This window comes from Protomyctophum parallelum (assembly GCF_964188405.1).
Source record: "Protomyctophum parallelum genome assembly, chromosome: 13".
Taxonomy (NCBI): domain Eukaryota; kingdom Metazoa; phylum Chordata; class Actinopteri; order Myctophiformes; family Myctophidae; genus Protomyctophum; species Protomyctophum parallelum.
The window spans coordinates 28,539,569-28,555,823 of record NC_139708.1 but is presented as its reverse complement, the minus strand read 5'-3'; the positions used below and the strand labels follow the sequence as shown (position 1 = coordinate 28,555,823).

Here is a 16,255-nt window from a genome sequence, read left to right as displayed (position 1 = left end):
AGACTTCCCAAAACAAACTGGTCAGGCTACTACTGGGCCTCACCCCACGAACCCACCTCACCCCTGCCCACTTTGACAGGCTGAAGGCTCATACATAGTCTGGATTTTCGGTGGTTAGGTGACCACCGAACTACAACATGACGTCACGTGCCGCGGTGAAGAGCAAACCACCGCCACCGCTCCAGTCCTTCGCTCTGTTTTTACTCACCACCGCTCAACGTTATTTCAGCTCCGGTGGTCAGCTCACCACCGGAGCGGTGGTCACCTCACCACCGAAAATCCAGACTATGAATAGGCCTTGACGACAGAGTACTTGCTATGGGTCTGGTCCACAAGATTTGATACACCACCAAGATACACCACCTGTCTAAATACTTTAATGTCATTTGAAGTCGACACACACAACACCAGAGGGAGTTCATCAAACCATGTGCAACCCAGATTAGGCACAAACAAGGGACTAAGTTAATTTCGCTCCTATGCCACAAAAATGAGGAACCCCCTACCAACTGTCGAGACATGTGAATCCATTGACTCCTTCAAAACCGCTCTCAAAGGGCACCTAGTACGGACGGCTGCAATTCGAATCTGGCCCCCGTAAAATCTGAATCCCCCACCCACCCCTTTTCCCCCTCACTGTATATGTTTTGTTTCCCCTTTTTTGATCCTTTATGATGATTTCCTGTTTTTGGCTATATAGCTATGGCTATATATATAGCCTATGTATGTGTACGTCTGCGTCTCTGTTATGATGAATTGAAAACGGTGGACCCTCTTGTAAACAAGTGAAATGCTTTATGGTGTCGTCCAGTCACAGTTAACAGTTTTTGTATTGAGTTGTGCTTGAAATGTACTGTAATTCTGCAAACTGTTAAAATAAATACTTCAATCAATTGGTTGTCAGGCAACTAGCCTACTGTTTTCTGTGTGTCTGGTCCTTAGAGTATATACTCTATGGTCTGGTCAGACACAGGACGCTCGTCCGTTCGGACCATGGGATCCAGATTGCACTGTGTTTAGATCATGGATGTATGGTTGATCTCCATGCGGATGTGACATTTCAGAGAGGAGCGCGACCGCCATTTTGAGATTTTACCTTCGACTCAACATCACAAACCACGGGAGCTGCTGAGAGGAGCGCACAGGCTATGACCGGGCACATTTTTTCATAGAAAACAGACGTTAGAAATGCAACGGGACGCCGTGTTTTACTGTATATCGTGTTAGGCTTGTTTTGATGCACCGGGCCGTGGCAACTCTTGTCTTGGTAAACTTCGACATTAGTGCTATTCCAGTTTAGAAGCTGGTTTGAATGGGTCGCTTTTTTCTCCGCTCTCCCCCATACGAGGGACAATCGGAGGAGCACACGGACTGGGGATATTGCGGGCAAAGTTGTTGAATGTAGATAGCAGATGAGCCTTTGTTTTCATTGTTGTTGTACCTACAGCATTAGTTGGCTGCCCAGTGTCAGGTAGCGTGGTATTTTGTTTGTCCGGCTGCAGCTTCTTGTGGTCTGAGTTTACGTTGTTGCCCCACATTACTCCACCGGGGTAAAGTCGGATTTGATTTAGCTTCATCCAACAGCGGGCCTCCCCCTCACCGGAGCCCCCAGTCATCATCCCGCACCGTCAGCGAGACTCGCACCCGTCAAAGCGCCGAGATTGGGCGAATAGCGAGCAAATACGTCCGCGTTTCTCTGCCTGCCCCCCCGCCGACCTCCCCTCCCCAATCCCCGGCGCTGACAGCAGAAAAGGCCGAGGTCGTGATAGAGCAGGCCCAGCCGCCGAGGCTCGACCTGTCGTCTAGCCCTCCTCCGCATCCTCAAACCCCCCGCCAGCAGCCCAGGGAACCCACCCTGGACAAGGTCGAGGGGAACAAAGATACCACAACACCATCTGCCACCATGAACCATCACCATCACACCCAGCAACAGCAGCAGAAAGCCGGCGAGCAGCAGCTCAGTGAACCCGAGGACATGGAGATGGAAGGTAAGCATAAAAGGCCACAATGAACCATGACAGGAGCAAAACATTGGCTATGATTCCACTTATTCCTTCGTTAGAAATGAGTGAAGTTGTGTCGTACAGCAGAGCTCAACTTTACAGTAAACACGAAGGCCTGAACCTAGCTGGGATAGCCGGCTGTAATGGTGCGTCAATTGCGGTATAACAGACTTGAAAGCTGACCTACATGATAGAAGTTAAATTACTTTACTCTATAATAGACTTGCTGTATTTTTTTTGTTCAGTTGTAGAAAACACCTGAATGTGTTTATAAGTAGCATTGTAGCCTGTCCCTGTGTCGACTTAATTCGCCGTGTATTTCTGCGTTGTTGGTCAAACTGTCCCGTTTTTTTTGTTGTTGTTGATGATTGATTGATTTACTATGAACAGAACACGATGCGGTTACCATGCCGTCACCTTTAGAAATGCATATAATTAATTTGTTAATGTATAGAGCGTGCAGTTTGTGTTTAAATGTTTGTAAACAGCCCCCTCCTGCAATTAGTGCAAGGCAATAATGACCCATAGCGAGGTAATGAACGTCCTGCTTCTACTTTAGGTACACTGATTGTTTTATCTATGTTGTAAATTAATTGAACGGGCTTGATCATGATCAAAAACTACTTAATAGCCAATGAATAGATCACACATTAGCTTTATGATCAGCAGATGTAAAATGTGTATTTATTATGTGGAAACGGTAGCCTGTTGGCAATGACTGGTAAAACGTCACATTGGACAATTCGAGGCCCTGGTGCCAAACTTACGTTGAACGAGAAATCGGTCAGTATGAATATAAACATTGAATTAATGGCATTACTTTAATTATAAATGAAAGCGCTTTATCTGGTTTAAGGTTGTTTTAATAGCTGACTTAGTTTAATTTAGCTGACTTTGCATCACTGGCATAGATGAATGTAACGCTCCACTAATACCTAACGTTAACTTCACTAGCTGTGGAGCTAGCGGCTTAATTTCACTTCTCCGTGCGACGGTGTCGCTCGACAAATTACGTATTTTCAATTTAAACAAGTGTTTCTTAAATTGAAACGAGCCATTTATGTCGAACCACTAAGTATAAATAATGAAGCCTTAACTACGAGGCATCTTGCTCTAAGGCCCTGTATTTTATGCTAACATGCTAACACCAGGGGGGTGTGTAGCATTTCCAAAATGGTGGATTGTATTTTACAACCATCGATTTATAGCTCGACAATCAGGCCTTGGTTTGCAAATAAACTTGTGTTTATGTGCATGTATATGGTGTGTTTAACCCACAAAATGTTAGTATAACGTCACATTAAGTATACATGTAACGTTAAAACAAGCTGTCTGTTAATTTCCGACACTATGGAACGTCAATGTAGCTTCATTGGTGGTGGCTATTCTGGCTAATATTGACGGCCTCCAGATGAAGCTAATGTTAGCCTTCTTGCTGCTTGTCAGTGTTGATGTTACTAAATTGACAATGGCTGTACTAGCGGTGCTATTCTAAATAAGAAGCACGCTGCTGGCTAAATGATTGGTTTGCTGTAGATTTACTGCACATAACGACATTTCCTTTACTAGTTCGTCGGGTGCTGTTGTGGCAGATTGTGTTGCTGCGGCACAGGCCCGCATGGGGGCTCGACTAGAGCTGGCGGGGATTTGCTGCTTCATTGTATGAAGATACAGCGCGTGGGGCTCGCCATTTTTAATGATCTCTGTTTTGTTGGTCTAGTTTGGAGTCGGGATCGCGTCTGTCACCGTTTGGCAGATGTTTCATACACCGGGCGGCCCCCAGAACAGCACGTTTATTATTTATTTATTTATTAACGTAAACTTTGGGCCAGGCTAGGCTAATGGAAGCCATCAGCATCACTGCGTCATTCAGCCCTTGTGATTTGAGGCTGTTTGTCTAGCCTGTATTTCCTTTTCACACATTTGCTTTCCTCAGCTGTCATAGCAGTTATTATTTATTTATTTTGGTCATTGGATTTCAAATACATTTTAACAGCAGATGCACCCCTAATTCATTTTGTGCAGAATCAACTCCCAGTGCTGTGCTTGACCACTTATCCCACTGGACTCTCATTGTCCCCTAAATGTATCCATTCATCCATTGATGTCCTCCAATCTGGCCTCGCAACAATGTCAGCACCAGATGGACACCAAAACCTGTGTGTGGTCATCACCTCCATCTACCATGCACTTTGCTAAACCAGCACATGTGATGAATTACCGCTCACCAATTGCATTAATCCACCAACTACATTGTCTTTATGGTGATAGACTCAAAACATTTAAAGTGAAATGCCTGCAGCTATTCAAACACAGTTCTGCATATCTCACTCATTTAGTCCACAATAACAAAGCCATCTTCCGATTGACTGTAACAGCACTTCAGTTTGCTGTGTTTCTGTTTTAGTTCAGTGTTACTCACTGACTGTAGGCATTCTCTCACACTCTTATGTTGAGTTCCCGCATGTCGGACTAATGCTCCGTCGGAATGACCATCGCATCCCATGCCTGTAGCAGCTGCTACTGCATTGTGTTGACCAAATAGTTCTATGATTCCTTACAGCAGCCATTGTGAACTGTGGGAAGAGTATTGGCCATATGTTCTTCAGTCACATATGCAATTCAATCTATAGTTAGAATTATTGTGACTCTGAGCTTGTAGATCTGGTATTTTCAGGCTTGGTCAGGTTTACGCGTGTAATTGTGTGTTTTGGTGACACCAAAGGCATATAGTTGTTATGGAACTGTTATAACTGTGATTTCCAGAAGTAGCATTTATAATATTGTGCACTTCTGTATTTACAACTTCACTGCGAAAGCCTAATTTATACTAGTGCGACTTGAGTGTGTGTGTGTGTGTATGTGTGTGTGTGTGTGTGTGTGTGTGTGTGTGTGTGTGGGGGGGGGGGGGGGGGTTAAGTCCCTTTTTAATGAGCATCAGTTATTTTTTTAGTTCACATATTTAAATCACACCTTTTTTAATTGATTGTGGTGCTGCATTCTTGAATTCAGAATAACGGGCACAACATAAGTATAGTGAGCAAACTCTTTCTTGAGACTGTTTCAGTTATCTTATTCCAGAATAGTTTGTTTTGGTTTTCTTTCAGACTGTCACAGCCGCAAACTTTATATGGGGTAGGAAAAGTAGAGGGTTGTTTTTGTATACTGCACATACTCTAGGCATACCATATTCTGAATTACCAAAAACAGAACACATGCGCGCGTGCATGTGCACGTCGTGCATGTGTGCATGCACGGTTCTGTTTGAATTGAATTCAGATGTCAAAATAATCTATAACAAAAAAGTTATGCTCCTAAATTTGATCAAAATTGCTCTATATTAGTTATGTATTTATTTAAAGCAGTGGCTCTCAAAGGTGTGATCCAGGGACCCTCATGGTTCCTTGAGGGGGTTCCAAATGGACCCATTATAGGTCTAACTCTGAGAGTGTACAAATGGAACCAAATGGACCCTTACAGGTCTGTAACTCTGAGAGTGTACTAGTACAAATGGAACCAAATGGACCCTTTTATAACTTTACCTCTGATACTGTACAAATGGAATCAAATGGGACTCTTATGGGTCCATTTGGTTTTACTCTCGAGTTATGGGGGTCCTTGAAAATAAAATTAAAACGTTTGAGAACCTGTATGCAATGGCTTATCTCTTGTAAAAAGAGAGACCAGCCTATTCTCCAAACCATCATATCTTATGCTTTGCTAGGTTGTACAAAATAATATTGGGTCAATTTAATTTGCAGGACTCGCCTCGCGCACAGCTGCCTTGTCTGTGTTGTTGACATGACATGGGCTTGCAGGACAGAACTTTTATTTGTGCCAGACACATTGTTTTTAGACAATACAATCTGCTTCTCATTGGTCAGTAGGGGTGCAACGGTTTTCGGTTTAAAACCGAACCGTTCGGTACAGCATACACGGTTCAATGCGCTCTAATGAACCGCGCTATTTTGGTTTGCATGAATTAATTTCTTACAGCTGCGAAGAATGTATTTCTCGGTCACACACCGGCCTACTTAGAAGTCTAGCACTCTATCGGTCACACACCGTCCTACTAAGAAGTCTAGCACTCTTTCGGTCACAGAAGTGTAACACTCTGTCGGCCCACACACACAGAGAGACGGCATGATGAGGAGAATCCAGCCCTCGTCTTTAAACATTGTTCTTGAAAAGACCACTCGTTGGAATAATTATTGATCGTCATACACACCCTGGGTGTGTTCCTGGGCATTTCAAGCTTTCCTCACGGAAAGACAACACAACAGTCTATCAAGGTACTCTGTCAATTTAGCAGACGAGCTCTCACCCTGTAGAGCTGTTTTGTGCTTTGTAGTTTCGATATGGGCTCATAGATCGCTGGCACCTTTATTTGCCACAGATACATACGTTCCTGCTTTGCACACAGTGCATTCTGCTTCAGATATGTCACGACCAGGACGAAAACACGGATACTTTTTCCGCAAATCATCTGTGAAGTTGCATTTTCGTTTCGGCATCTTTCTCTTTCTCTCTCTCTGTGCAGTGTGCACTGATCGATCAGTGCACACACACACACACACACACACTGTGACTGCATTCATGCGCTCGCCTCCAGTTAGTTTGTTTAGATCTGCGCATGCACTCCGCCTCTGAGAGTGCTTTGTTCGGGCGCGTTCGGAAATATCGCACCAGAGCACACTCGCCTATTAGTTTGCATTGCACAGTACGCTCAGTGCGCTATTTCCGAACGTGCCCCAACCATGAACGTGCATTGTAAATACACGCTACCCTCAAAAGTTAAAACCCCGGACGTTTGCAGGATTTTACAAAACCCCCCCGGACAGCCTCCCAAAAGAGGACGTATGGTAAGCCTAACATACTCTCGGGGAAAAAGTGCCTCCTTACAATGAAGTCGGCTTACCTCCATGACAACCCATCACCCAATTTTCATTTATTTCAGTGACTGAATTTAGTTTCACCTTCATGGGTACAATTTAGCAGCACAACCTGGGGCCTGTGTTCACGAAACTTGGATTAACTAATCCAGGATTTAGGCCAAAACCAGGCTTTTTCAATCCTGGTCTTTACAACCTGGTTTATTCATTCCACTAAAGCCAAGCGAGGCTCAGAATTGGCGGATTTGGCGAGCCGGGATCAGCAAGCCTGGCTGAATAGACAGTCTGGCTTTTTGTCTCTAGACCCATTCTGTGGATCACAGATTTACTGATCCTTCTTCTTCATGGGGTATTAAGGCAGTTTGCATCCTTAATAGTTGCATTACTGCCCCCTTCTGTATATCTCAGTATCTTTACTAATCTATTCAAGACTTACTGATACAAGGACTTAAGCTTCTAAAAGAAATACTGCTGCTGTAATTAAAGAGAACATACTCTCAATAGTGGATAGACTGAATGATTAACTACCCCAAAAATATAGTTTACATTTTCCAGATGTTGTCATTTACATGTTGTCCAGACAGGGGCCAGACTGGTGAGGGTCATGGGTTCATGTAGCATGCCAAAGTTTGTGCTATTGCCATTGAGAATGCATTGGGCGTTTAAGTTAAATAACTCAGAAACTACAAAACATTTCAAAGTAAAAAGTTCCAGCGTGTGTCTCCACAGTAAGCTGAATAATAAAAAGTGTGAATGAAGTTTCTAGGTGAAAGTGCTTTTTTGACGTGTCAATGTCTGCCATTGAGCCCCATTGTAAAATTCTCAAATTTGAAAGCACTACATTTCTAAAATTATGAAACATTTCAAAGATTCCTTTTCAGGCACACATGTCCACCGTAGGATGAACCTAAATAGGTTTGAATGGGGTTTCTAGGTGTAAGTATGTAGGACTAGTAGTGGGTGAAACGTTACAATGGTAATATGTTGTAAAACAATACAGTAATGGTAATATTTAGTGGTTTTCACTTTTACTAAAAATATATATAATATAATAATTCTTCTTAACCGTGCACTTGCACGACAGCAAACCTATTCATGGGGAACATTCACCAAAAGCAGCTGATCTACAAGCTCACAAGCTGTCATGATGTTGTGCAGCCTATATATTTTGGTTATTTGATTTTATATAGTGCTTAAATTAGTCCTTTAATGCAGACCGATACAAATAAGGCAACATAAACCCATAATTGAATAAGTCTGGAAAACATCATTGGTTTGTGATCAGTTTGACTGCTTAATGAACAGTAAAGACATCAGTATTAGGTTAAACCTGGCTGTTAGCCTGGTCCGGAGCAGGCTAAGTCCAAAGCATTAGTTTCCATGGTAACTAATGTAGCATCACTTTCATGAAACCGAATCAAGCCTCAACATATCCAGGTTAACTGGTTAAATTAATCTGACAAGATTAACCAGCTTTCATGAAACCGGTTAATCGCTGATCCAGGATATATTAAGCCAGGATATCTGTTAAATCCCGGCTTAATCTCTAATCCAAGTTTCGTGGAACGGGCCCCTGGCCCTGTGCTGGTTGGGAATGTGCAGACTAGGAGTAAGAAGGCGGGAAGTTGACTGGCATGTGCAGTTTGTAAATTGTAATCCACTTGGCAAAATGAGGTCAGGCTCCTGGGTGACAAGGACTTGGCCTGTAATGTTACCTGCAGATGTTTACACACACACACACACACACACACACACACACACACACACACACACACACACACACACGTAATACGTATATGTGAACAGTTTTGATAAGCCTACTCCTTCTCTCTCTCACACACACACACACACACACACTTTAATCGTTTATTTATTTCCACATAAGAGATACAAATATTTACAAGGTCCACTCACTCACTCAAAAGCTGCTTTCTCATTTGAACTACCATAGTTTAGTAGACTTAATGTAGTAGACAACAAGTAAGCTACAACCTACTTTTCATCAAAACAAGCCAGCCATCCTCCAAGCTGGAAAAATAACATTGGTCTCTATGTACAGACAAGTGCACACACTGCAGAGAAGCGAAGGTTAATCTTGTTTCTTCTAGTTTCTAGAAGGTCTACAATTATGGTACTAGAGAAGGCATTTGTATATCAACTCACATATTGGGCTGTTTTGGGCTCAATTGGACATTAACCCTAGGCCTCATTTTGATTTCTTGTAGAAACTGTCTCGTGTCTCAATCTATCATATATGGTTTTATGTTTTAATGAAACTGAGTGTGTGCGGACTGTGGAGTTGTCTAATTATTTTCTCGGGATAAGTGTCCTCATCTCTGTCCACGTGTTGTCTGACTACTTGCAGCTTAATCCTGCACTGTGCCAATAATTACGCTGCCTAGTGTACTGTCTACTGTGATGTAGCATTGTTTGTTGTGTGGGCACGCATGTGCACACACATGCGCACACTGTCATAGTCACATGTACCCTCCTCCCACGTCTTCTTTCTCTCAAATCTTCCAATCTCTGATGGTCCCTCTCTCACTTTGTTTTCTTACATCTCTGATGGTCCCTCTCTCACTTCGTTTTCTTACATCTCTGATGGTCCCTCTCTCACTTTGTTTTCTTACATCTCTGATGGTCCCTCTCTCACTTCGTTTTCTTACATCTCTGATGGTCCCCCTCTCACTTTGTTTTCTTACATCTCTGATGGTCCCTCTCTCACTTCGTTTTCTTACATCTCTGATGGTCCCTCTCTCACTTCGTTTTCATATTGGTATTAAATGCACACAATTGATGCTCTCACTCACACAAATGACAACACATTACATGGAAGAAAGAGACTTGTCATGCTGTCTCAGCAAGGTTTCCCTGGTTCCTGATTGGTAGAAGTACTAATCCTGGACAAAAGGTTCTGCTATATTAAAGTCGGTTGAGTTCATTCAAGTGTTTGCTAAACATCACTAAGGCACCAGGTACTCGCTATTAAGGTTGGACGGTTTGGGACATTTTAAAACCCCGGTTTACTATTGCCAAAATACCATGTTTTTCGGTTTTACCGTCTAATTAATTTTAACGTGGCCATGCGTTCGCATTATTTCATTTTGTTAATCAGAGACTGCTATTACAGTCTATCGCCACAAGATGGCCCCTTTCGCTATTGTAATGTCTCTTCAGCCTACCGTAGTGTATACTGTAGCACTAGTGTAGCCCCCAGGAACAGGCAAACAGCGTTTGCTCCGAGTTGATCTCAGTGATTATTTTACCCATTACATTAGTATCTTATGATGTGACAGAAACGAGTCATGAACGCATCCAAAAACAATGCGCGACGACGCACTGTAAGCTTGTAGATCGGCTATTTTCTGCACGCGCTCCGCAGTACGGCGACGTATAATTAATTCTAGATTGGAAGTGGAGACGCAGCCGTGTCTCGCATCAGATTATTTCAGCATGATCAACTGAGTTTAGTTCATGCCTCACAGAGAGTGGGCCAGTTGCTGTTGCTGATAGGAATATTTTTGCAATGCTGAGCTGCAACGAATCTGTTCTGTGACCCCAGCATAGCTCTGTGTCTGTGCCACAGCAACAAGTGATTTTGTGACTTGACGTAAACCATACAGCACACACACACACACACACACACACACACACACACAGTTTATTATTTAGCGCTTGTGTGTCACTTGGCTTCAGCTTTGCCTGTCATGGTGCACGCACGTTAGGGGGAGGCGGGCGGGGGAGAGCACGGCAAGTCGGTAACTGGCACAAGAATTTAGTCAGACACAGACGGACGGATGGATCATGCGATGCTGCCATTCTCCACTGCTTCCGTAAACAATAATCACGGCCACCCAACGCTCATGTCAGGTTAAACGGTTTGCCGGTTTTTACGGATGAAACCTTAATGAAATCATTAAACCGCGAAACCGAAATATCGCACAACCTTACTCACTATCAACAGCTGTTACGTTTCAATTCCATCCGAGAAAACAATGGCATGCACAATCGATTACTAGCGCACAATCTCCCACTGTTTATCATCCCTATTCAGTCACAGTACCTGTCAAAGATGCTGAACCATTTTCAATGTAATAATAGAAATGTTTATTTTATCTCAAAGGGCTATAGTAGGAATGCTCCGATCGGGTTCTTTGGTCCCGATCATTTTTCTCATGATCAGCCGATGGTGAATATCGTCTGATCACTGATCGGTGGCCAATTGATCGGAGCATCTCTTATGTTATAGTTTCATTAATGTATGTCGAACTGTTCTGAAAACCAAAGAATTTCCCAAATTTGCAAACTCTACAATGTCACATAATCTCAACTAAATCTTCCCCCCAAACATATATTCCAACGTGTAAGCAGTTTTACCAGTACCACTACAATGTTCCAAAAAACTACCATGAGTAAGACATAATTTACTTCTACATATTTCTGATGCACTCAATTTATGTCTATTTTTTGCATATTTTCCTAATAATGCCTAATTTGCATATTTAAATGTACAATTTCCGAAACTTGTAATACAATAAATTGTCTTTGTAAGTAGGGATGCACCGATCCAATACTCGTATCGGAGATCGGCGCCGATCCAGGCTAAAATTCTAGATCGGGTATCAGATCGGTGGCCGATCCATTATCCGATCCGATAATTATGTGTAATTACAGTATGAAAACAACTCTACCTCCTCTGTGACACAGCAGTGTAGTATTGACAGTATAACATGTGGAATGCAGCCAGGCTAGCCTGCGCACACATTAACCTGGTATAATTGTTGCACAGTTATTTAATAAATAATTCGGTGCATTTATATCTGTTTGTTACATTTTGTTTTACAAAGTTGGCAAAGTAATGTTTAAGTCAAGCCTTGATGTTGCCTTACACAAAATAATGATTCCAGACTCCACACAGTGAGGCATACAGCTTAATAGGTTATTACGTTTCTTTGTGGGGGGTATCGGATCGGTACTCAATCGGCAGATACTGGACCCCCATGTATCGGTATCGAATGCAAAAAAGCCGGATCGGTGCATCCCTATTTGTAAGTAATCAACTGGAAGTTTCTATTAATAGAGGTGCTCCGATCAGGTTTTTTTTTTAACGATAACGGATTGTTTTTCTCACGATCGGCCGATCCAATACTGATCTTTCTGCTGGATATTTCCAAAATTCTTATGTCAAAACCCACGTCAAGACTGTTACTGTGTGTGGCGAGGAACGGGAGAATGTTTAGGCCTTTCACAAAGCTGCAAAACGATATTCTACTATACATCTGATGCCGCTTAAATGGTACAAAAGATCGGTTTCTCCAGTTCGGGTAAATTGACGAACAACGATCGAGTCATTTGGAGTGAAAACGGCAGAGGGCCGATCGGTAGGAGCACCTTAACCCATTTTGGGCGGGAACCTCTTTTGGTGTTTTAAACATTGTTATAATTTAGCTATTGAAAAATAGCAGATCTACAAGCTCATAGCGCTCCACCGAGTGGCGCGCTACAAGCTTGTAGGTCTGCTATTTTTGAAAAATCGTGAAAATATTTATTTTGAGGTCAGGCCTAAATGGTTTAAAATCTTATAACAATGTGCGATTAAATATGAAAAAGCTACTCCTGTGGAACGGTTATCATATAATAATTTACATATATTCATCCTATAAACAATTTAATATAGGTATGGTTTTGCCCACTCAATTCGTAATTCAAGTTCCATTTAGGGCTCTGGCTGGAGCTAAGCTGATGGACTAAGAACTGAACCCGGTTCAACCCCGGTGGAAAAGGAGCTTCAGAGAGGGGACTGAGCACCGGCTGCTGAGGCAGAGAGGTGGCATCGGATGTAGTTGATTGCAGGAAATATACCTGCAATTGTTTGTTTGGTCAGCAATAACCTTCAATTTCTTTGGTGGCATCTATAACTCTATATTATATCAATAAACAAGCAATGGATTTCTTCTATTGAACATTTACACACACAAAATTCAGGTCACATATGTTGAGTGTGACCTCTTGAGTCTGCCCAACTGGAATCGGGTGTCATTCGTAAATGAGTCTGTGTAAATGGGTAAATGAAATGTGTCTGAATGTGTCATCCGCTGGAATGATTAACTTAGCAGCAGGGTGAAGTAGGTGCGACCATGGACAAATGTGTGCTGAGAGCTGTATTCAGCACTACTGCTTTATACTAGGGTTGTGGTTTGACAATCTGGTGATATTGTTGTTGTTATAATTTCTTTTTACAAAAAAAAGAAGAGAACTCACGATAGTTACTAGATACTGGGATTTCATTTTAAGCTAATTAACAAATGTCATAGTATAATAAACACCACATATTTCTAATACTCTGAAAAGGGGACATATTTTTGTAAATTAAATAAAGTATGAATCAGGATTTCAACGATTAGGCTTTAGTCAATACTGTCATTTCAACCCTGTTAATACAACTGTATCATGCACCAACAATGGCTGTTCTACAAGCTCACTACATGTTGCAGCCAACATATTGTGGGCTTGTAGATCGTCTATTTTTAGGGATGGGCGATATGACATTTCGATGACTATAAGATTTGAAAAAGCAATGCCTCTTTATTCCAAAACTAGGGAGTAGGGATGCACCATTATTGATATGTTGGCCCATATCCCAAAAAACTGCTTGAATGTATTATTTTTATTTTAAAATGTTCCAACTTGTTGACCTTTGAGCTTCCCCAGAAAACATTGATAGAAACTGTAGCCTTTATCATCACAAAAAAGCATTATTATAAAATAAAATATTGGCTTAATATGATTTTGATACCAATATTGCATTTTAAGGCCAAGACGAGATATCTGTGGGGTACACAGGCAGCTCTTCTACAACATTGAACCTTAACCATTTTGACATCATTGCACTGCCTCCAGTGACACCTTCAGGCCAAATTTCAGCTTTGCACGTTGAATTTCTTATAATTTCCAGTAGTGGCCAGATTGTCTGATGCATCTTACTGATTTTGGTGACCCCTATTGCCTTTCCTGTTGCCTACTTCTGTGATTATACAATATAGTCTCTTTTTAGCTAGGTCTTGTTCATCAAGTGAATTGTTTCCTCGTGTGTGTGTGTGTGTGTGTGTAGCTGGGGACACAGATGACCCCCCAAGGATCCCAGCCAACCCAGTGATCAATGGAAACATGACCAGCATGGGAGATGGACACACTAACGCAGAAGAGGACATGGAAGATGGTGAGCATGACGACAACCAGTTTCTCCCTCTGTTATTGTCTCCACCAGGCCGAAGGCATGTGGGGAGAGTATGTTTTGCACTCCGTCCGTCCGCGTGTGTGTGTGTCCGTGTGTCCGTGAACAGCTAATCTCGGCCACCGTTAACCCGGTCGATGCCATATTTTGTACACACACTCCCTGGATGCCAACCATGAACCTCTGCCCCAAACTTTCCAGAACGGCCTGTTATAGCGCTACCAGGAGGCCGCTTTGTGCAAAACAAGTTTTTCGATGCCATATTTTGCACACACACTCCCTGGATGCCAACCATGAACCTCTGCCCCAAACTTTCCAGAACGGCCTGTTATAGCGCCACCAGGAGGCCGCTTTGTGCAAAACAAGTTTTTGCACAGTACACCTACAGATTTTGTCCAAACATCACGCAAATTGGTACACAGTCTCTCTAGAGCCATTCAACGAAACGGGTCTTTCAGATTTATCAGACTCCATCCTGATTGGTTAAGATTGGCTTCCAAAGTTCACAGGAGTGCTCAGTTTCAAACAAAATGCTGCAAATCATGAACACATCGCGTGATTTCCGTGAAATTGTGCACCCACATTCCCACTAGGCCGAGGACGAAATGCCACATGAACAATTTCAACTCAGCCTCAAGGTGGCGCTATAACTGGCCAAAAAGTGTTTTTACCTCTAACTGCACGGATCTGTGGATAACCTGGTGGAGATCTGTGCCCGGAAGGGCACTTTTTCTAGTTTTCTCTGTTGTCTCCACTAGGCCGAAGGCATGGGGAGAGAGTATGTTTTGCACTCTGTCCGACACGTGTGTGTCCGTCCGTCCGTCTACAGCTAATCTCCGGCACCGTTAACCCGGTCGATGCCAAACTTTGCACACACACTCCCTAGATGCCAACGATGAACCTCTGCCCTAAATTTTCCAGAACGGCCTGTTATAGCGCCACCAGGAGGCTGACTTTTGTAAAACACATTTTCTGATATTACTCCTCCGTATTTTGGCCCAAAATCCTGCAAATCGTTACACAGTATCTCTATAGTCATAATGCTCAAGACAGATCTGTCCGATATTTCATATTCCATCCTGATTGGCTAACATTGGCTTTCAAAGTTTACAGGATTGGCCCGTTTTGAAAAACCTCAAATCATGAACGCAGTGTGCAATTAACGTGAAATCTTTCACAGACGTTCCTACTAGGCTGAGGAATATATCCCACCCTTTTCACATTGGTTATAGCGCCACCAACAGGTGGATCTTTGCCAAACACATTTTTTTTAACAAAACGCCTCAAATCATCCAATTGCCATCCAAGGCATGAGAAGAAATGGCACCCTTTTCACATTGGCTTATTATAGCGCCACCAGGAGGCCACAACCTGACCTGCCCTGGTAGAGACCACTTTATCTAGTATCTCTATCTCAGTTTCACTGCACATATCCATCCTTATATTCACCTGTTCAGTCAATGTCCTCCTTAGACATGACCCAAGAGCACACGGCTTGAACAGGCGCACAGAAGCATGACTACGCATCTTTCTCTAAATATCTTGTTCTCTCTCTGTTTTACCCATCGTTACCCTCTGCAGATACCAGCTGGCGGTCGGAAGCGACGTTTCGCTTCGTGGTGGAACGTTTCAGCCGCCTCAGTGAGTCTGTGCTGAGCCCCTCGTGCTTCGTCAGGAACCTTCCCTGGAAGATCATGGTGATGCCGCGCTTCTACCCCGACCGGCCACACCAGAAGAGTGTTGGCTTCTTCCTGCAGTGTAATGCAGAGTCTGACTCCACGTAAGTGACACGCTAATATGGTTTCTGCCCCGGGTTTGAGTAAATGGTGCGCTGTGACTGGCCAGTCGCTGTGATTGACCGCCTACACCTAAACCTAACCCTAACCTCAGTAAAGCTATACCTAAACCTAACCCCAGTAAAACTATACCTAAACCTAACCCTAACCTCAGTAAAACTATACCTAAACCTAACCTCAGTAAAACTATACCTAAACCTAACCTTAACCTCAGTAAAACTATACCTAAACCTAACCCTAACCTTAACCTCAGTAAAACTATACCTAAACCTAACCTCGGTAAACTATACCTAAACCTAACCTCAGTAAAACTAACGCAGTGCGCTGGGG

The 16,255-nt window shown here is 42.9% G+C and overlaps 1 protein-coding gene across 6 annotated transcripts in view; it reads left to right on the top strand.

Annotated features, from left to right (window-relative positions):
- Nucleotides 1–1,470: 1,470 nt before the first annotated feature.
- usp7 (ubiquitin specific peptidase 7 (herpes virus-associated)) overlaps nt 1,471–16,255 on the top strand; it is a 43,251-nt gene continuing 28,466 nt past the window's right edge. For 4 of the 6 annotated variants that reach the window (XM_083778847.1, XM_083778849.1, XM_083778848.1 and 1 more), the window contains exons 1-3: nt 1,756–1,988; nt 14,007–14,114; nt 15,711–15,909. In XM_083778847.1, coding sequence (XP_083634973.1) covers nt 1,904–1,988; nt 14,007–14,114; nt 15,711–15,909 — 392 coding nt within the window. In that variant the 5' untranslated portion in view covers nt 1,756–1,903. Of the gene's footprint in view, nt 1,989–14,006; nt 14,115–15,710; nt 15,910–16,255 lie in introns of all 6 variants that reach the window. The other 2 variants (XM_083778851.1, XM_083778850.1) reach the window with 1 other exon arrangement.